This window comes from Hyla sarda, chromosome 1, assembly GCF_029499605.1.
Source record: "Hyla sarda isolate aHylSar1 chromosome 1, aHylSar1.hap1, whole genome shotgun sequence".
NCBI lineage: Eukaryota > Metazoa > Chordata > Amphibia > Anura > Hylidae > Hyla > Hyla sarda.
Window position 1 is genome coordinate 242,569,415 of NC_079189.1, and position 21,176 is coordinate 242,590,590.

General features: G+C 42.3%; 1 protein-coding gene across 2 annotated transcripts in view; it reads left to right on the plus strand.

The window, feature by feature from the left end:
- The window catches only part of MFSD12 (major facilitator superfamily domain containing 12), a 153,888-nt gene that overhangs the window by 82,478 nt on the left and 50,234 nt on the right, over positions 1-21,176 (plus strand). Inside the window, exon 10 of one of the 2 annotated variants that reach the window (XM_056569647.1) lies at positions 3,763-4,776. The exons of the other annotated variant lie outside the window; for it this stretch is intronic. Coding sequence (XP_056425622.1) covers positions 3,763-3,794 — 32 coding nt within the window. The 3' untranslated portion in view covers positions 3,795-4,776. Of the gene's footprint in view, positions 1-3,762; positions 4,777-21,176 lie in introns of those variants that run through there. 2 annotated transcript variants of the gene reach the window in all.

Consider the following 21,176-nt stretch of genomic DNA (forward strand, 5'->3'; position numbering starts at 1 on the left):
CTCACGCCCTACTACCCCTGCCTAAGATGCTACTTTGGTGTCTGTGGCCCCTGAACCGGCCCCGGACTCTCCCAGACTATCTCAGTTTAGACGCAGGTTTCCAGGGAGGTGGCTACAGCCTTGAGGCAGTCTTCCCTACGTCCTCCTCGGGAAGCAAGTTCGGCGTCTTCGGACCGTCGACGCTCCCACAGACGTCCATGGGTTTTTTATCCTGACTAATCTCCTGAAAACAGGCGCCGCTCGCGCTCCAGATCCCCCGCTCCTAGACAACGTTCCCGGTCACGCGACCGCTCTCCTAGGGGCCGTTCCCTGAACGGCCATTCTAGATCCCGGTCACCTAGATCGGGAGCCTCCACTAACCGTTCCCGATCTCCGGGTGAATTGGCGGACTCAGACCCTCATTCAGATTCTGAAGAGCTGTCCTCAATGTCTCACTTGGAGGACGGCTTGGTGTCTGCAGTCAGGGACACTTTCCATCTACAGGACCCTGGACCTTCGGACCCTGCTCCTGAGGTTTCCTTTACCTGTACTCCTCGTTCTCCTAAGTTTTTCAATCCTCATAAGGAGTTTGATGTACTTCTGGAGACTGCCTGGAAGCTTCCGGAGAAGCACTAAACGGTTAAAGACTTTGTGTCCATTCCCTCAGGACCTTATCTCTATATGTACTGTTCCACCATCTGTGGTGTCTGTCTCCCGTTTATCAAAATCCACTACCGTTGGCGGATGCCGCTTCCTTTAAGGATCCCGCGGGCAAGCGGGTCGAGAATTTGGCCAAATACGCATTTGATGCGGTGGGATCCTCCCTGCTCCTGGACTTCTCTTCCATCTGGGTTGCGAAGGCCTTGGCGGTGTGGGCTTCTCAGCTTCGTCAAGGTCTGTTGTCCGGGGCCTCCCCGGATGATCTGGCTGAGATTGCTCGTCAGGTGTCAGACGCAGGCGAATATTTATGCCAGGTTCTGTTGGAGTCTGCTCGCTGTGCGGATGTTGCGTCTGGCAACCTAGTCGCCATTAATCGCTCCATGTGGCTCAAAGCGGGGGGGGGGGGGGGGGGGGTTTGGTTCGGGAGGATCTACTCCTTAACCTGTTAAGGACCAAGGGCATAAACTTACGCCCCTAGTCCCGCACCCGTGATATCACGGCGGGCCCGGCGTCATAGTGAAGCCGGGACCCGCCGCTAATAGCGTGCTGCACTGATCGCGGTGCCGCACCCTATTAACCCTGCGCTCAAAGCTGAGCCGCGTGGCTAAAAGTGAAAGTAAAATGTGCCGGTTAGCGCAGGGATCCCGAACAGCTGTACTTCAAAAGGAAGGTCTCTTACCTTCCTTCCTGCAGTCCGATCGCCGAATGAATGCTTCAAGCCTGAGATCCAGGCTTGAGCATTCAATCGCCGAAAACACTGATCCATCCCCATAGGAATGCATCAATCAATCAGTGTAAAAGATCAGTACATGCAATGTTATAGCCCCCCTGGGGGCTATAATATGGCATAAGAAAAGTGTAAAAAAAAAAAATCATTAAGCCTTTCAACGATCCCTTCCCCTAATAAAAGTTTGAATCACCTGGCATTTCCAAGAATAAAAAAAAAACTGTAAATAAACATGTGGTATCGCCGCGTGCGGAAATGTCCGAATTATAAAAATATATACTGCTTTTTAAACGTTCAATGGCGTACGCGCATAAAAAATTCCAAAGTCCAAAATAGCGTATTTTTGGTCACTTTTTATATCATGAAAAAATGACTAAAAAGCTATCAAAAAGTCCGATCAATGCAAAAATGGTACCGACAAAAACTTCAGATCACGGCGCAAAAAAATGAGCCCTCAAAGCCCCCTGAACATGGAAAAATAAAAGTTATAGGGCTCAGAAAATGACAATTTGAAACTTATACATTTTCTTGCATGTATTTGATTTTTTTTTTTTTTTTTTTTTTTCAGTAGTAATACAAAATCAAACCTATACAAGTAGGGTATCATTTTAACCATATGGACCTAGAGAATAAAGAAAAGGTGTAATTTTTTTTAACGAATAATGTACTACGTAGAAACGTAAGCCCCCCAAAGTTACAAAATGGCATTTTTTTTCAATTTTGTCGCACAATTATATTTTCCGTTTCGCCGTAGATTTTTGGGTACAATGATTGATGTCATTACAAAGTAGAAGTGGTGGCGCAAAAAATACGCTATAATACAGATTTTTAGGTGCAAAATTGAGTTATGATTTTTTAAAGGTAAGGGGGGAAAAACGAAAGTGCAAAAAAACTAAAAACGCCTGGTCCTTAAGGGGTTAATACAGTCTGTTGCCTTACTTGTCCTTTTTTTGTTTCTTGTCACTTCCTGTCTGTGTTGCTGCATTCTGTGGTTTGACAGTTGGTCTCTTGGATGCAAGTATCGATGAAAATTTACCACTAACCTAAAGTAGAATATGTCACGAAAAAACTGGGATGCCTTTACCGATTATTCTGAGACAGAGTTATTAATGCATAAAGTGACAGTGGTCAAAATTGCAAAAAAGCTCAGTCCTTAAGGGGTTAATGCCTGGGATCCCCAGTGACTAACACTTTGAGCACTTTGCAGTAAATGAAGAATTCCCATCTCAGGCTTATTGCCTAGAAGTGAGGTATTCCAGGAAAAAAGCAGGGATAATAGAGCCCGGAGGTCCGGTGGCTGTGACGGGATAGAGGCTACGCCGGCTGTTTCGCAAACTAGTGCGTGCTTCTTCCGGCCGGAAGAAGCACGCACTAGTTTGCGAAGCAGCCGGCGTAGCCTCTAAGCGCCACACACCAGCGCCAACGCCGAGATCCGGCATCCCGTCACAGCCACCGGACGTCCAGGCTCGATTGTCCCTGCTTTGCGGTGAGTGCACCTATGTGCTTCTTTTTGCATTCAGATTTGTAACTTACTTCTATTAAAAAAAATCTTAATCCTTTCAGTACTTATGAGCTTCTGAAGTTAAGGTTGTTTAGAAGCAAATCCTCATAGCTAACCTCTTCTAAACTGGGTGGTTCCCGAGACACGTGTCATCAGAGAGGACTTACACAGAAATGTATGAGCTTCTTAAGTTTAGATTTTTTAATAGAAGTAATTTACAAATCTGTTAACTTTCTGGAGCCAGTTGATATATATAAAAAAAGGTTTTCCTGGATAACCCCTTTAAATGCTAGTCAGTTTGAATCCCAGTAGTCTGACTTCTGCCTATTGCCAGGAGAAGAACCCCTGTACCACCTCCCCCCCCCAGCTATAAAACTGGATAGAAATCACACATTTAAGAATAACAAAAAGATTGGTTATATCAAAGCTGTGAATATTCTCAAAGAACCTGGGGCAGATGCATCGTTTTTGATGAAACTTGACGAACTTACAATTTTTCTAAATGTGCCCAGTGTTGATTAGAAGTAGAGATGAGCGAACTTACAGTAAATTCGATTCGTCACAAACTTCTCGACTCGGCAGTTGATGACTTATCCTGCATAAATTAGTTCAGCTTTCAGGTGCTCTGGTGGGCTGGAAAAGGTGGATACAGTCATAGGAGACTCTTTCCTAGGACTGTATCCACCTTTTCCAGCCCACCGGAGCGCCTGAAAGCTGAACTCATTTATGCAGGATAAGTAATCAACTGCCGAGCTAAGAAGTTTGTGACGAATCTAATTTACTGTAAGTTCGTTCATCTCTAATTAGAAGGCTTCATTGTTTAGTTTTTGATATGCATATACATATGCTCAATATATGCAATATTTCTTATTGAGTTCCTTTTTTGTATTTTTAGGGTTTGAGAAAAGAATACCTGTACGGTACTGAAGCTAAAACTTCCACAGGATTTAGCTTCAAACTGTTCAAAGTACAGTGCCCGTATGACTATGAAAGTCCAGACTTGTTCAAAGTTTGCAAAATTATGTAGTAAAAGAACTTTGTATATAACTTAATAGAGAAATTACGAATCAACACTTTGTCCCCCAAACCTACTTTACTGATGGCCTTGTCTCTCATAACAGATTTTGAAGTTACTTGAGAGTGAATGGACTGTTGGCTCACTGAGGGATTAAGTTACATGATGCTTATTAAAAGGGGAGAAAGGTGTGGGCTGCTTTAGAAACAGAAGAGACCACCTACAAGTTTCAACCATAACTAGATCACCCCAGTGTTTATCTCACAATCGCACCACTTATTGCTGTATATTGACCTTTATGCTGCTATGTGTATGTACACGATAGAGAGGAGAAGCAGAATCTGTGTGCTTTTTCAAGGACAAATTGGGACATCCAAAAGAGGCAATAAAATAGGTGGAGCTAATACACAAAGATATAGCACTCCTAGACAGAGAATTAGAAGTTTGTCTTTTTTATGTTGTTACTATGATGCTTAACAAAAAAGTTTAAAAAAAAACAAAATATAAAAAGTTTGAAGGTAAATTTATTTTCTAAAAGCAGTGCAATGTGTATTTACGGCATTATTTGTGCAATGTAAATAATGATAAATGCAGGGCTGTGGAGTCGGTAGATAAATGTTCCGACTCCAGAGTTTTCTTTACTTCCGACTCAGACTCCCCGACTCAGACTCCTCTGTATTAATATGTGAATGTATTTTAAACATTCCTTGAAGGAAAGAAAGGAAACATACATGGCTTCCCAGCCAGTAGTCCTGTGGTAATGACAGTCTACTGTATTGAACAGTTTGTGTGCTGATCTGTTGCTGAAGGGGCATTTATTATAAAACATGATTTCCGTAGTAGAATCCCATAGTCGTGTTTACAGGGGTACTCTGCCCCTAGACCTCTTATCTACTATCCAAAGGATAGGGGATATGATGTGAGATCGCCGGGGTCCCGCTGCTGGGGGCCCCCGGGATTGCCACTGCGGCACCGCGCTTTCATTACTACACAGAGCGAGTTCGCTCTGTGCGTAATGATGGGCGATACAGGGGACAGAGCAGCGTGACGCCATGGCTCCGCCCCTCGTGACATCACAGCCCGCCCTCTTAATGAAAGTCTATGGCAGGGGGCGTGACTACAGCCACGCCCCCTCCCATAGACTTGTATTGAGGGGGCTGGCCGTGACATAACTATGCTCCAGCCGCTGTATCGCCCATAATTACGCACAGAGCGAACTCGCTCTGTGCAGTAATGATAGCATGGTGCCACAGCAGCAATCCCGGGGGTCCCCAGCAGCGGGACCCCGGCGATCTGACATCTTATTCCCTATCCTTTGGATAGGGATAAGAGGTCTAGGGGTGGAGTACCCCTTTAAGCGAACAATCGAGTTTACAAGTTTTTATAGCCTTAGCTGAATGGCAGCAGTTTGTCCAATGGTTTACAGCTTCAGTCTTGTATAAGTGACGGGAATGGAGGGTCAATAGTTCAAGTGTCTCTAGTCCTGCAAAATACATATTTACTTAATCAGTGAGCGGCTAGGTTACCCATGGGTTCCCTGTAACAGCAGAACACAACACTATGGAAAGTATAGGTATTACCGCTCCTAATTGTGCGTTGTGTGCCATATAGTAAAGTACATGAAAAGCATGCTTCTTTACCGTCACTTAACGTGTTCGTTTTGCGGTTACGTGAGGCACTGCATGCATTGGTCTTTATTCTTAAAGTAGAGAAGTCATTAATTCTAACTTTTTGTGAATTGGGACATTTAAACTTTTTTGTTTTTGTTTTTTTTATTCCAATCTAAATTTAGTAGGAGTCGGTGCATTGTTTGCAGACTCCGACTCCAGGTACCCAAAATTTCATCAGACTCCGACTCCACAGCCCTGGATAAATGGGGGACTTATTAAGCAGGTGCACCTGCTTTTTGGCATATAAAATCAGTTTGAGCAAAAATGTTACTTTGCATTTTTACACCAGCTGTACAACTTTTAAAATAAATGGTGGATGGCCTACATTACCAACTGCATTTATTACAGATTGTGCCAGCTCTCTGCTGCCAGCCAGCTAACTAAAATCTAGGCCAGCTCTTGGCAATTGTGCAATGGTGGGGTTTACGGAAGACCAGCTTATGAAGAAAAAGTGTAGTGGCATGATCTCTGCCAGGACTCCTTGCGGAGTATGCACTGGCACAGTTAGTTGCTGGCCACCTGCCCGTTATGATGGTCAGAGAAGGCAGGGAGGAAAGCAGCGTCAGATTCTTGTAATAGTTTCTATGACGGCTTGCAAGGTGAAAAGGTTTAAAAAAAAAAAAATTTAACTCCAGAAAAACTGCCACGGTTTGTTTTTTCTTGCATTTTTTCTGGAGTTTTTACCTTTTTTTTGTGTGGAATTTGCCTTTTTTGGCCCCTTCTGGGCTTTTTTTTTTCAAAATGTGTTGGGTACCAAAAAAAGATGCAGTAGGGATGGAAAAAATTTAACAATTTTTTTTTATTTTTTTTATAACGAAATTGTAGTTAATTTTTAATAGTGTTTAACTTTTTTTTCTATTTAGGTAGTAGTACTACCACTCCCAGCATCGAACAGACTGTTCCATGATGGGAATAGTAGTACCTGTACTAACAGAAAGATCGCCCCTGGTGTCACTCCTGACACAATATAGCAGAGATGCGGAGCGGCTCTATACAGCGTTCTCATCTCTGCACTATACTCCGGGCGGGCCTGAGATATGATTAAAAATTCACATATTTCATTCATATACTCTGCCCAGAGTGGGGATTGGCTGGATGGTTGCAGCCAATCCCCGCTCTGAGGGAAATATGAATGAGTGATGTTCTATTCAGATCACTGGCCGACCGGCGTACAGAGCAAAGATGCGGAGCACAGGAGAAAGCCGCTCCGCATCTCTGCAATAGATAGGATGATCGCATCGGGTGTCAGGAGTGACATTCGCTGTGATCTATCCTTAACTGCAGGTACTACTGCTCCCAACATGGAGCACACTCTGCTCCATGCTGGGAGCTGTAGTACCTGCATTAAGACAGATTGTAGCGAGTGTAACTTCTGGCACCTGTGCTCAATGTTGGGAGTAGTAGTACCTGCAGTTAAGGAAAGCTCACAGCAGATGTCACTCCTGACACCCGCTTTAATGCTCCTGTATAATGTATAGATGCGGCCAGCTGCTCTTATTTTGTCCCCTACACTGCCGTATATATACACACCTATTCATATTTCCTACAGAGTGGCCAGATGGTTCCAGCCAATCACAGCTCTCTGTGGGAAATATGAATAAGTGTGTGTGTGTATATACGGCAGTGCAGGGGACCATAGAAGAGCGTCCAGCTGCATCAATACATTAGGGATCGACCGATATCGTTTTTTTAGGGCCGATACCGATAATCGGTGGAGGTTGGGGCCGATAGCCGATAACTTATACCGGAATATCAGTATAAGTTATCGGCTATTTATCCCCCCCTCGACACCGCTGCAGAGCATTGACTTAAAGCGGGCGCTTTAAATCAATGCACTGCGGTGGCTTTTGCGGTGCCATAGGCCGCCACCACCACCCGCTTCTCTCCCCCCTACCTGTCAGGGTGGTCCGGGCCATCATCCTCCCTTCCTGTAGTGTCCGGAGGCATTCCGGGTGGAGGATGAACCGGTCCGGGCTGTCCTTCTTCTCCGGGGGTCCTCTTCTCCACTCCGGGCAGGCTTCGGCCTAGTACACTGCATAGACGCCGCTGCTCAGTGACGCGCGTGCGCAGCGACGCACCTGGCGTCACGGCGTAGCGGTGTCTATGCAGCGTACTAGGCCGGAGCCTGCCCGGAGTGGAGAAGAGGACCCCCGGAGAAGGACCGCCCAGACCGGTTCATCCTCCACCCGGAATGCTGCCGGACACTACAGGATGGATGGCCCGGACCACCCCCATTACGGGTAAGTTTAAATTTTTTTTATTGACTCGGAGGGTGGGGGAGGGGCCCGACCGGTATAGCGGTATGGGCAAAAATCCATACCGCTATACCGCCCAGCACTACGGGGGGGCGGTCGCGGTGCGGCGGGGGGAATTATCGGCAAGATAATTGCCGATACCGATAATGCCCAAAATCGTGATTATCGGCCGATAATATCGGCCATACCGATAATCGGTCGATCCCTACTATACATTATACAGGAGGATCGCAACAGACCTGGGGCTATCTGTCAATTAGTACAGGTACTTTTACTCCCATCATGGAATAATGTGTTCCATGCTGGGAGTAGTACTACCATTTAAAGATGTAAAAAAAAAAAAGTGAAACACATACATACGCTATATTTTTTATGCCCTACCCGCACACAAATTGATCCCTGTTTAACAATCTATAATTTTTATTTAAAAAAAATAAAAAAATGTAAATACAATTTTTCCATCACTCCTTTTTTTTTTTTTTGTTTGTTTTTTATTTATTTTTTTAATGGTACCCTACGAAATTTTATTAAAAAAAAAGTATCTCAATCACTTTTTGGGACTGCTCAAGTCCAAAAAAGAATAAAAACAGCCTTCAAAAATGCCAAAGGTAATACCCACGTGGTGTTTTTCTTGGTGTTTTTTTCACTCCCATAAACTCCTATTGGAGGAAAATGCTGTGATTTTTCTGGATAAAAACGCAAAGCTAGGATTGAGGATTTTTTTTTTCTTTAAACCAGCCCAAAATAGCTGAAAAAAAAATCCAAAAGGATAAAAAGCAAACTCCAAGTGGATCTGGCATTTTGCAGTTTATTATTGACTTGCAGCTAACATCTGGACGTGGCGTTATTTCGCAAAAAATATGCCATGTGGCAAAATGGGCGGTTTTTACAGTGTTTTGTGTGAAAATCCTCAGTGGAATTCTAGCCTTAAAGGAGACATAAGGTATACAGTGAACCTTAATAAAATAAGTTTTTGGCCATTCTTGTCTATGGAGCACATTTCTGGTCTGATCATTACTGAACACTTCACCTGGTTAACTCATAATTGCAGCAACTTTGTGTGTTAAATTCTAGATCATGGAATAGATTGCTGTACTGCTAGATATACTATTTATACCCAGGACTGTAGGCGTAAAGTATGCCCCCTTGTTACAGATGGAGGAAAGGTTTCTACACCAGTACAGACTGGGGGGGGGGGGGGGGAAGGAGTCTTTACTGTAAGATTCCCAAACACTGCCAGGGAAGAGAAGTGGTCATGGTAACATCAATGGCCCAGATTTATCAAACTCACAGCAACCAATTGCTTTCACTTTACCAGACCTGTTATTGATTGCTGTGAGAAAATCACTTTTTTTTACAGTTTGAAAAATCTGGGCCATGCTATATTTTGTATTTTTTTTTTCTTTTGCTATAGGGCAATTGGTAGAGATGAGCGAATTTACAGTAAATTCGATTCGTCACGAACTTCTCGGCTCGGCAGTTGATGACTTTTCCTGCGTAAATTAGTTCAGCTTTCAGGTGCTCCGGTGGGCTGGAAAAGGTGGATACAGTCCTAGAAGACTCTTTCCTAGGAATGTAGCCACCTTTTCCAGCCCACCGGAGCACCTGAAGGCTGAACTAATTTTCGCAGGATAAGCCATCAACTGCCGAGCCGAGAAGTTTGTGACGAATTGAATTTACTGTAAATTCGCTCCTCTCTAGCAATTGGCATTAGCCTCATCAGGGGTACCTGTACGCCCGTGGGAATTTCGGTCCCGGCCGGGCGGTGACCGGACTGGGGTGACTGCTGATATCTATCAGCAGGCAGCCCGTGCAAATGCCCAGGGCGAGGTCCTGAGCACACACACACCGGCAATTTGCGTTGATTTCGGGTCTCTGGTGATCTGGGAAAAAAAGGGGGATTGTGGTTGTCAGACACCCACGATTCCCTTGAAGGGATAGGAGTGAGGTGGTAGGGGTGCCACCCCTCCTATCCCTGCTATTGGTCGTTCAGAAGTGACGACCAATAACAGATCAGGGGCGGGGTTAATGGTCAGTTTCCCTGCTCTGCCCACCCACTTGTCTGGAGGGGGACCGGCGATTGCGAGTTGCCTAGCAACATCTGAAGGGAGGTTTGGAGACCACTATACAGTCACTATACCACTAGACACTACAGTCACTATACAGCTGTTTGCTCTCTGGGCATGCTGGGATTTGTAGTTTTGCAACATCTGGAGGGCCACAGTTTGGAGATCACTGTGCAGTGGTCTCTATACTGTAGCCCTCCTGAGGTTGCAAAACTGCAAATCCCACACTTGTTGGAAAATACTGAGTTGGGTAACAGAACCTACCTGAAGGTTTTCCAACCAGTGTGCCTCCAGCTGTTTGTTGTGCGGTAATAACTCAATTATGAGTTATGGTCATAAAAATTTATTATGAAAAATTTAAAATTTAGAAAATTATAAAAAGTATCAAAATTATGACCTGGTGAATTATAGACAAAGCCAATCAATACAATTCACGTCTGAGTCCGACTATTTCCTCAGATATCAACAAGTTCTTTTTATGACGGGATGACATTAACTCTTAAGGATGTAGTTTTGCAATATACAATAATACACAGGTATTATAAAGTATGCAGATTTATTAGTTATAGGGATATAAATGAGTAATAAACATATGCAAATGAATATCAATTAGATATATTAGTAAACATTACAAGCTTGTTACAATTAGAGATGAGCGAATTTACAGTAAATTCGATTCGTCAAGAACTTCTTGGCTCGGCAGTTGATGACTTATCCTGCATAAATGAGTTCAGCTTTCAGGTGCTCCGGTGGCCTGGAAAAGGTGGATACAGTCCTAGGAAAGAGTCTCCTAGGACTGTATCCATCTTTTCCAGCCCACGGGAGCACCTGAAAGCTGAACTAATTTATGCAGGATAAGTCATCAACTGCCGAGCCGAGAAGTTCGTGACGAATCGAATTTACTGTAAGTTCGCTCATCTCTAGTTACAATACATGTGAGTAGTAAGTAACTTGTTACAATGAAATAAAAGCTAGTAGGTTAGGAATATCATATAAGAAAAAGGTTACATATAACTCTATTCAGAGGAACCTTATGATTAGAGATGCCCATCTTGATATCATGGACATCTCAATATGGAATGCTAAATACACTCCCCGCCTCCTTCTAACCAACTACAAATCACATGACTCTATGAATGAGCAATTCCATCTAAGGATATATAAACATGGTAGAACTATGATATACTTCCACCCCATTCTGGACTATTTTCTATACATAATCTTGGTAAGACATTTAGACAAATAGCAAAGTTTTATGATCTTGCTAGACTATATTTTAGGAGGAAAAACATGAAGCAAGTTTCCTGTGTGGGAAATAACACTTAGAATTCCTACTTGCCAAACTATCAATATGTCTAAGCAATTATTTAATGCTTTGATAGATGAGTCTTGATTCTTCTGCAGGTAGAATTAAGTCTCACAATATCCTAAAACTATAATCTCCATACGGAGATAATTAATTATTTTAATTTATTTGCCAATCTAAATGGTATAATTCCATCCACATTACCCCAATTAGTCTTAATTAAATGGAATATCATTTTTGTGTGTCTTACCAAGTCTATGTAAGAACCTCACTTCTGGTCCTACGAAAATTGAACGGTCTATCTCATCGTCATGGATAGCCATTGGTCTGGTACCGTTTGATCAGTCCATCTTGCTGGGATCTTACATGGCTTTCCCACCTGGTTGTACTGTAGGCTATAGAGAACACACAGACACAGGAAAGAGGTCCAGTCTACAGGTCCGAACATCTGGTTTACCAGACTTTTTAATTAGACACACCCTCCTAAATTGGAATTCCCCAATGAATGTAGGCTGGGTGTGTACATATGGTAATGACTTTGACATCACTATAATACCCAGAATGCATTGAGCATATCGCCCATAATGCCTTTCCTGTCGTAATGTCAACTACCCATACGCTAGGGGGTGCTATTGCAGAAGGAATTAGCATCATTACCATTAAGGGTTAACTCAATAACTGGTCTTAAACCCACATTCCACACTTGACTTATGGAGCCATAATTTAATAGGTGTGACACATATAAGTAACTAAAACCTGGGTTCTCATCGACATAGTCACCAACTTGACATCTAAATTTATTGGAAAGATAATAAAACAATGGATGATTCTCTAACACAGATGTGTGAATGTCTAGAGAATATAACTTACTCCCCCTTATCTTTTCTTATTCAAACAGCCATAAATATCTAAAGAGATAACCTGTATTCTACTCCCAGACTGGCACTTGAATAAGAGAACTTAGAATACATTGTGGTCTATTTAGAACATACACAAAATGGCCGACATCATGCTATTATGCTATTAAACATAGTGATTCATTTTTTTTTTTGGGGGGGCCTACAAAAAGTATGACGACATGCAAAAGTACAACTCCCAGCATGCATGGTCTGCACATGCTGGGAGTTGTAGTTTTGAAACAGCTGGAGGTTTCAGGGTTACAGGGTACATTCACACAGGCGGGTTTACAGGGAGTTTCCTGCTTCAAGTTTTGAGCTGCGGCAAATTTTTCACTGCAGCACAATCTCCTAGCGGAAAACTCAGTAACCCGCCGCCAGTGTGTACCCTAAAAACACTACACGAACACATAATAAAGGGTGAAACCCCCCCCCCCCCCCCCATAAAAAGGAAAAAGGTATCGTATGGCAGTGTTTCCGAAATGGAGCCTCCAGCTGTTGCAAAACAACTCCCAGCATTTCCGGACAGCCACTGACTGTCCAGGCATGCTGGGAGTTTAGCAACCGCTGGAGGCACCCTGTTTGGGAATCACTGGCTTAAAATACCCCTATGCAATCCCTAATTTAGTCCTCAAACGTGCATGGCGCTCGCTCTCTTTCTTCGGAGCCCTGTTGTATTTCAACAGTTTAGGGCCACATGTGGGGTATTTCCGTACTCGGGAGAAATTGCACTACAACTTTTGTGGGGCTTTTTTCCTTTTACCCCTTATGAAAAAAATGTTGGGGTCTACACCAGCCTGTTAGTGCAAACATATTTTTTTTTTACACTACCAGGCCAGTGTAGACCCCAACTTTTCCTTTTCATAAGGGGTAAAATGAAAAAAAAAAACTCAAAATTTGTAAGGCAATTTCTCCAGAGTACAGAAATGCCCCATATGTGGGCGTAAAACGCTCAGCGGATGCACAAAAAGGCTCTGGAGTGAGAGCGCACTATGTTCCTTTTGAGGGATAAATTGGTGATTTGGACAGGGGTTGCTAATTTTACAGCGGTTTCTGACATAAACACCAAACAAATACCCACATGTGACCCTATTTTGGAAACTACACCCCTCACGGAATGTAACAAGGGGTATAGTGAGCCTTGACACCCCACAGGTGTTTGAAGAATTTTCATTAAATTTTGATGGGAAAATTTAAGACTTTTTTTCACTAATATGCTGGTGTTTTCCTATTTTTCCGTTATGAAAATTAAAAATTTAGGGTAACAGCCCCCCAAAATTTGTAACCCCATTTCTTCTGAGTAAGAACATACCCCATATGTGAATGTAAAGTGCTCTGCGGGCGAACTACAATGCTCAGAAGAGAAGGAGCTCTATTGGGCTTCTCTGGAGAGAAATTTTCCCTGGAGAGAAAAGTTGTCTGGAATTGAAGGCCACGTGTGTTTACAAAGCCCCCATAGTTCCAGAACAATGCCCCCCCCCTCACATGTGACCCCATTGTGGAAACGCCCCTCACGTAATGTAATAAGGGGTGCAGTGAGCATTTACGCCCCACAGGTGTCTGACAGATCTTTGAACAGTGGGCTGTGCAAATGAAAAATTAAATTTTTCATTTTCACGGACCACTGTTCCAAAAATCTGTCAAACGCCAGTGGGGTGTAAATACTTACTGTACCCCTTATTAAATTCTGTGAGGGTGTAGTTTCCAAAATGGGGTCACATGTGGGGGGGGGGCCACTGTTCTGGCACCAAGGGGGCTGTGTAAACTCACATGGCCCCTGACTTCCATTCCAAACAAATTCTCTCTCCAAAAGATCAATGGCGCTCCTTCTCTTCTGAGCATTGTAGTTCACCCGCAGAGCACTTGACCTCCACACATGGGGTATTTCCATACTCAGAAGAAATGGGGTTACAAATTTTGGGGGTCATTTTCTCCTATTACCCCTTGTAAAAATGAAAAATTTGGAGAGAAAAAACAGCATTTTAGTGAAAAAAAAATGTTTTTCTTCATTTACACATCCACCTCTAACAAAGTCGTCAAACATCTGTGCGGTGTTAAATCTCACTGTACCCCTTGTTACTTTCCTTGAGGGGTGTAGTTTCCAAAATGGTATGCCATGTGGGAGGTTTTCTGCTGTTCTGGCACCATCGGGGCTTCCTAAATGTGACATGCCCCACAAAATCCACTTCAACAAAATTCACTTTCCAAAATCCCATTGTTACTCCTTCCCTTCTGAGCCCTCTACTGCGCCCGCCGAACACTTGACATACACATATGAGGTATTTTCTTACTCATGAGAAATTGGGTTACATAGTTACATAGTTACATAGTTAGTACGGTCGAAAAAAGACATATGTCCATCAAGTTCAACCAGGGAATTAAGGGGTAGGGGTGTGGCGCGATATTGGGGAAGGGATGAGATTTTATATTTCTTCATAAGCATTAATCTTATTTTGTTCCAGGAATGTATCTAATCCTGTTTTAAAGCTGTTAATTGTTCCTGCTGTGACCAGTTCCTGAGGTAGACCGTTCCATAAATTCACAGTCCTCACGGTAAAGAAGGCGTGTCGCCCCTTGAGACTAAACTTTTTTTTTTCTCCAGACGGAGGGAGTGCCCCCTTGTCCTTTGGGGGGGTTTAACCTGGAACAGTTTTTCTCCATATTTTTTGTATGGGCCATTAATATACTTATATACGTTTATCATATCCCCCCTTAAACGTCTCTTCTCAAGACTAAACAATTGTAACTCCTTTAATCGCTCCTCATAGCTAAGATGTTCCATGCCCCATATTAGTTTAGTCGCGCGTCTCTGCACCCTTTCCAACTCCGCAGTGTCCCTTTTATGGACAGGTGACCAAAACTGAACAGCATATTCCAGGTGAGGCCGTACCAATGCTTTATAAAGGGGGAGTATTATGTCCCTGTCCCTTGAGTCCATGCCTCTTTTGATACATGACAATATCCTGCCGGCTTTGGAAGCAGCAGCCTGACATTGCATGCTATTCTGTAGTCTGTGATCTACAAGTACACCCAGATCCTTCTCTACCAGTGACTCTGCCAGTTTAATCCCCCCTAAGACATACGATGCATGCAGGTTATTAGTACCCAGATGCATAACTTTACATTTATCCACATTGAACCTCATTTGCCAAGTGGATGCCCAGACACTTAGTCTATCCAAGTCATCTTGTAACTTATGCACATCCTCTATAGACTGTACTGTGCTACAAAGCTTGGTGTCATCTGCAAAGATAGAAACAGAGCTGTTAATACCATCCTCTATATCATTGATAAATAAATTAAACAACAGCGGTCCCAGTACTGAACCTTGGGGTACACCACTAATAACCGGGGACCAATCAGAGTACGAATCATTGACCACCACTCTCTGGGTACGATCCATGAGCCAGTGTTCAATCCAGTTACAAACTAAAATTTCCAAACCCAAAGACCTTAACTTACCTGTCAGACGTCTATGAGGGACAGTATCAAACGCTTTAGCAAAATCCAGAAACACTATATCCACAGCCATTCCTCTGTCAAGGCTTCTACTCACCTCTTCATAAAAGCAAATTAGATTGGTTTGACAACTTCTATCCTTAGTAAACCCATGCTGGCTATCACTTATAATACTATTATCCCCTATGTATTCCTGTATGTAATCCCTTATAAGTCCTTCAAACAATTTACCCACAATGCACGTTAAACTTACCGGTCTATAGTTTCCTGGGGAAGACCTAGAGCCCTTTTTGAAGATTGGCACCACATTCGCCTTGCGCCAGTCCCTTGGCACAATACCAGACACCAGAGAATCTCTAAATATCATGAACAGGGGTACAGATATTACTGAACTTACCTCTCTAAGAACTCTTGGGTGTAGTCCATCCGGTCCTGGGGATTTGCTTACATTTATATCACTTAACTTACCTTGTACCATCTCTACATTAAGCCAGTTCAGTACATTACATGATGTGTTACCAGCACTGACCTGGCCAATGTCAGCTCCTTCTTCCATAGTGTATACAGAACTAAAGAACCCATTCAGTAGCTCCGCCTTCTCTTGATCGCCTGTGACAACCTCCCCATTATCATTATTAAGGGGTCCTACATGCTCTGTCCTTGGTTTTTTTGCATTTATATATCTAAAAAAATATTTAGGATTAGTTTTGCTTTCTTTGGCCACCTGTCTCTCATTTTGAATTTTTGCTGTTTTTATTACATTTTTACAGATTTTATTAAGCTCCTTGTACTGTTTAAATGTTATCGCTGACCCATCAGATTTGTATTTTTTGAAGGCTATTTTTTTGCTGTTTATTGCTCTTTTAACATCATGTGTCAGCCATGTAGGATTTAGTTTCAATCGTTTATATTTGTTCCCCTTTGGTATATATTTAGCTGTATAGTTATTTAGAGTTAATTTAAAGATGTCCCATTTACCTTCTGTATCAGTATTTGAGAACACCTCCCCCCAGTCTATGTCCTGTAGTGCAGCCCTCAGCCCAGGGAAATTTGCCTTTTTAAAGTTATATGTTTTTGCCTTCCCCGCCTGTCTTTGTTTTCTACATTTTAAGTCAAAAGTAACTATATTGTGGTCGCTATTACCAAGGTTTTCCCGCACAGTTACATTACCAACCAGCTCTGCGTTGTTGGAAATGATCAGATCCAACAAGGCATCACTTCTTGTTGGGTCCTCCACAAACTGGCCCATAAAATTATCCTGCAATAAATTTAGGAATTGTCGCCCCTTTGTAGTTTTAGCCAACCCCGGACCCCAATCTATATCTGGATAGTTAAAATCTCCCATTATTACCACTGTACCTGCCCGGGCGGCCCTCTCTATTTGTTTATGAAGCCGAACTTCTATCTCTTCAGTGATATTAGGGGGTCTGTAGATTACCCCAAATATTATTTTTTCAGTATTTCCCTCCTTTTGTAATTCTACCCACAATGATTCCACATCCTCAGAATCATCACACACTATGGCATCGTTCACACTGACTTTCATACCACTTCTTACATACAGACAGACTCCACCACCTTTTCTGTTCATTCTATCCTTGCGAAACAATGTAAACCCCTGCAGATTGACAGCCCAGTCATGCGAGGAGTCCAGCCATGTCTCAGTGACCCCAACTATATCAATATGTTCCTCCAGTATCAAGGCCTCAAGCTCCCCCATTTTATTTGCTAGGCTTCTGGCATTTGTGAACATACACTTTACATTTCCATCCTTTATGTTATTGGGGTTAATGGGATTCAAGGGTGTAAGTTTTATTTTCCTATGAAGCCTATTCCTATTAACTATTCTAACCCCTCCCTCCGCTCCACCCCCAGGTACATTTATAATTCCCACCTCTCTATCTACACTATCTTCCCCCTTTTTGCTGTAGGTTCCCTCCCCCCAAGTCCCTAGTTTAAACACTCCTCCACCCTTACAATTTATGGGGGGCTTTTTCTCTTATTTCCCCTTTTTAAAAATTCAAAAACTGGGTCTATAAGAACATTTGAGTGTAAAAAAATGAAGATTTAGAATTGTCTCCTTCACTTTGCTGCTATTCCTGTGAAACACCTAAAAAACACACTTATTGAATGTCATTTTGAATACTTTGAGGGGTGAAGTTTCTATAATGGGGTAATTTGTGGGGTATTTCTAATATGGAGGCCCTTCAAATCTACTTCAAAACTGATTTGGTCCCTGAAAAATTCAGATTTTGAACATTTTGTGGAAAATTGCTGCTGAACTTTGAAGCCCTCTGATGTCTTCCAAAAGTAAAATCATGTCAACTTTATGATGCAAACATAAAGTAGACACATTATATATGCGAATCAATATATCATTTATTTGGTATGTCTATTTTCCTTACAAGCGGAGAGCTTCAAAGTTAGAAAAATGCTAAATTTGGGAATTTTTTTCATCAAGAAATGATGCAAGTATCGACAAAAATTTACCACTAACATAAAGTAGAATGTGTCATGAAAAAACTATCTCGGAATCAGAATGAAAAGTAAAAGCATCCCAGAGTTATCAATGTTTAAAGCGACAGTGGTCAGATGTGCAAAAAAACGCTCTGGTCCTTAAGGTGAAAATGGGCTGTGTCCTTAAGGAGATGAACTTTTTTTTTTTTTTTTTTTTTTCTGTCTTCCTTTCTTTAAATGCCCAAAAAATTGCACCGACTCCTGGTATCTCTGCTAGGGATGAGGGAATCGAATCTGACAAATCTGAATTCATTACATATTTCAGGAAAAATTAGCTTCCCACGAATCCGAATATTGCCATGATTTGATCACACGAATCGCTTCATTAAACTCCATTTAGTTCAGTCCAGGCTCCAGGGCAAATAAAATGGTGGATCCACAGGTGAGGGCCTGGGGCAAGGAACTCTGGGTAGGCCGGATGACCCTGAATCACATGCAGCATGCAGCCAGCCACCCCTGTGATGTCACAGCCCTATATAAGCGGCAGCCATCTTCGGACAGTCACATCAGCGTTTTATTTGAGAGAGCATTTCACTGTAGGGGGAGAGAGAGCATTGTGTGTGTTGCACAGAAATACAGCTTCACAGCAGCGATTCACCACAAGCCCAAATCACTGCATAAAAGCAATACACAGTGGGGGGCATGTATCATTATGTGTCTATTGTAGACACAGATCTACCCCTTTACACTGCTATCTAATTTACACTCTTGCTCAAGATTTACTTAAGTTGTGCACGTCCTTTGAAAAAATTTGTGCACATATAGAAATGCCCCACCCTCGCTCCACCGTACACTCCTTCTAACACGGTACACTGCTCATAGCTAGAAGTGTTGGAGCAGCAGTGTGTTCTGAACAAAACTCTGCATAATAGTAAAATCATAAATATGTATAAAGTACACAGAGGGGGAGATTCTCAAAGAATTTTGCGCCAAAAAATTAAATCATTTTTTGCGCGAAAAGTATCGACCACATTTTCAAAGAGCTTTGTGCCGCGGTTTACACTGTTCACGTCAGTTTTGTAAAAGTGGGCGTGTTAACTAATATTTTCTGCTTTTACATGATATTTATACGTGGGGTGAGTCCAGTTGGCATGGCCCTCATACTGCTGCTTCCACCTCCAGGCTCTGTCATTGTGCTGCCATATGGTCACCTCATGCTGATGTTGCCACCTCCAGGCTCTGTCATTGTGCTGCCATATGATATCTTCATGCTGATACTACCACCTCCAGGCTCTCTTTGTGCTGCCATGGATAGTGAGACCACAAGGAAGTATTGAGGAAATGCATTAGCTAAAACGTAACTTTTATTAGATTTCAAAACATTATTGGGTCCATATATTTTATTCTAACAAAAGGAAAGGTGTGCAAAAAACAAACAAACCACCATGTGCCACCTACAACACCAAGTATTAACCCCTTAAGGACCGGGGGTTTTTCCGTTTTTGCATTTTCGTTTTTTGCTCCTTGCCTTTAAAAAAAATCATAACTCTTTCAATTTTGCTCCTAAAAATCCATATGATTGCTTATTTTTTGCGTCATCAATTCTACTTTGTAATGACGTCAGTCATTTTACCCAAAAATCTACGGTGAAACTGAAAAAAAAATCATTGTGCGACAAAATAAAAAAAAAAAAAACGCAGTTTTGTAACTTTTGGGGGCTTCCGTTTCTACGTAGTACATTTTTCGGTAAAAATGACACCTTATCTTTATTCTGTAGGTCCATACGATTAAAATGATACCCTACTTATATAGGTTTGATTTTGTCGTACTTCTGGAAAAAATCATAATTACATGCAGGAAAATTAATACGTTTAAAATTGTCATCTTCTGACCCCTATAACTTTTTTTTTATTTTTCCGTGTATGGGGCGGTATGAGGGCTCATTTTTTGCGCCGTGATCTGAAGTTTTTAACGGTACCATATTTGCATTGATAGGACTTACAGATCGCTTTTTATTCATTTTTAAATGATATAAAAAGTGACCAAAAATGCACTATTTTGGACTTTGGAATTTTTTTGCGCGTACGCCATTGACCAAGCAGTTTAATTAACTATATATTTTTATAATTCGGACATTTCCGCACGTGGTGATTCCATATGTTTTATTTTTATTTACACTTTTTTTTTTTTTTTTTATGGGAAAAGGGGGGTGATTCAAACTTTTAATAGGGGAGGGGTTAAATCTTCACTTTTTTTTTCACTTTTTTTTTGCAGTGTTATAGCTCCCATAGGGACCCATAACACTGCACACACTGATCTTTATCATTGATCACTGGTTTCTCATAGAAAACGAGTGATCCATGATTCTGCCGCTTGACTGCTCATGCCTGGACAGCGAGGAGGCAGGTAGGGGCCCTCCCGCTGTCCTGTAAGCTGTTCGGGATGCCGCGATTTTGCCGCGGCTATGCCGAACAGCCCACTGAGTTGACCGGCAGCTTTTACTTTCACTTTTAGCCGCGCAGCTCAGCTCTGAGCGCGCGGCTAAAGGGTTAATAGCACGCGGCGCTGCGCGCTATTAGCGGCGGGTCCCGGCTTCACTATGACGCCGGTCCCGCCGTGATATGATGCAGGGTTATATCATGGGAGAAGGACCAAGAACGTACCTGTACGTCCTTGGTCCTTAAGGGGTTAATGTGATGGAAAGACCTCTAAAAGGTGGAAGGGAATAACGTATGGTCTATTGTAACAGGTGCAGGTAGAAACTTAACCTGTAAGGCCCTACTCTCGCAATATTAATACTCCATAGCCGTAAATGAGGAAAAAGCGCAAGTGTCATTCGCCCCACACAGGAACCTATCTCTATTTACAGCTTTGTGCTGCGGTTTACACTGTTCACATCAGTTTTGTAAAAGTGGGCGTGTCCACGTATATTTTCTGCTTTACATGATATTTATACGTGGGGTGAGTCCAGTTTACATCAAAAATTTCACACCAGCTTTTTGATAGTGTAGAAATTACAGAAATGGTTGTAGTTATGTTTTTTTTTTTTGGGGGGGGGGAGGTGTTATGTAAGTAATTATAAAAAAAGAATTATTGAAAAATGTTATTAAAAAAAATATATATTTTTTTTAATCTTCACTGCACCTGCACTCACATTTAAGCTTAGAAATGTTTTATACAGTTAT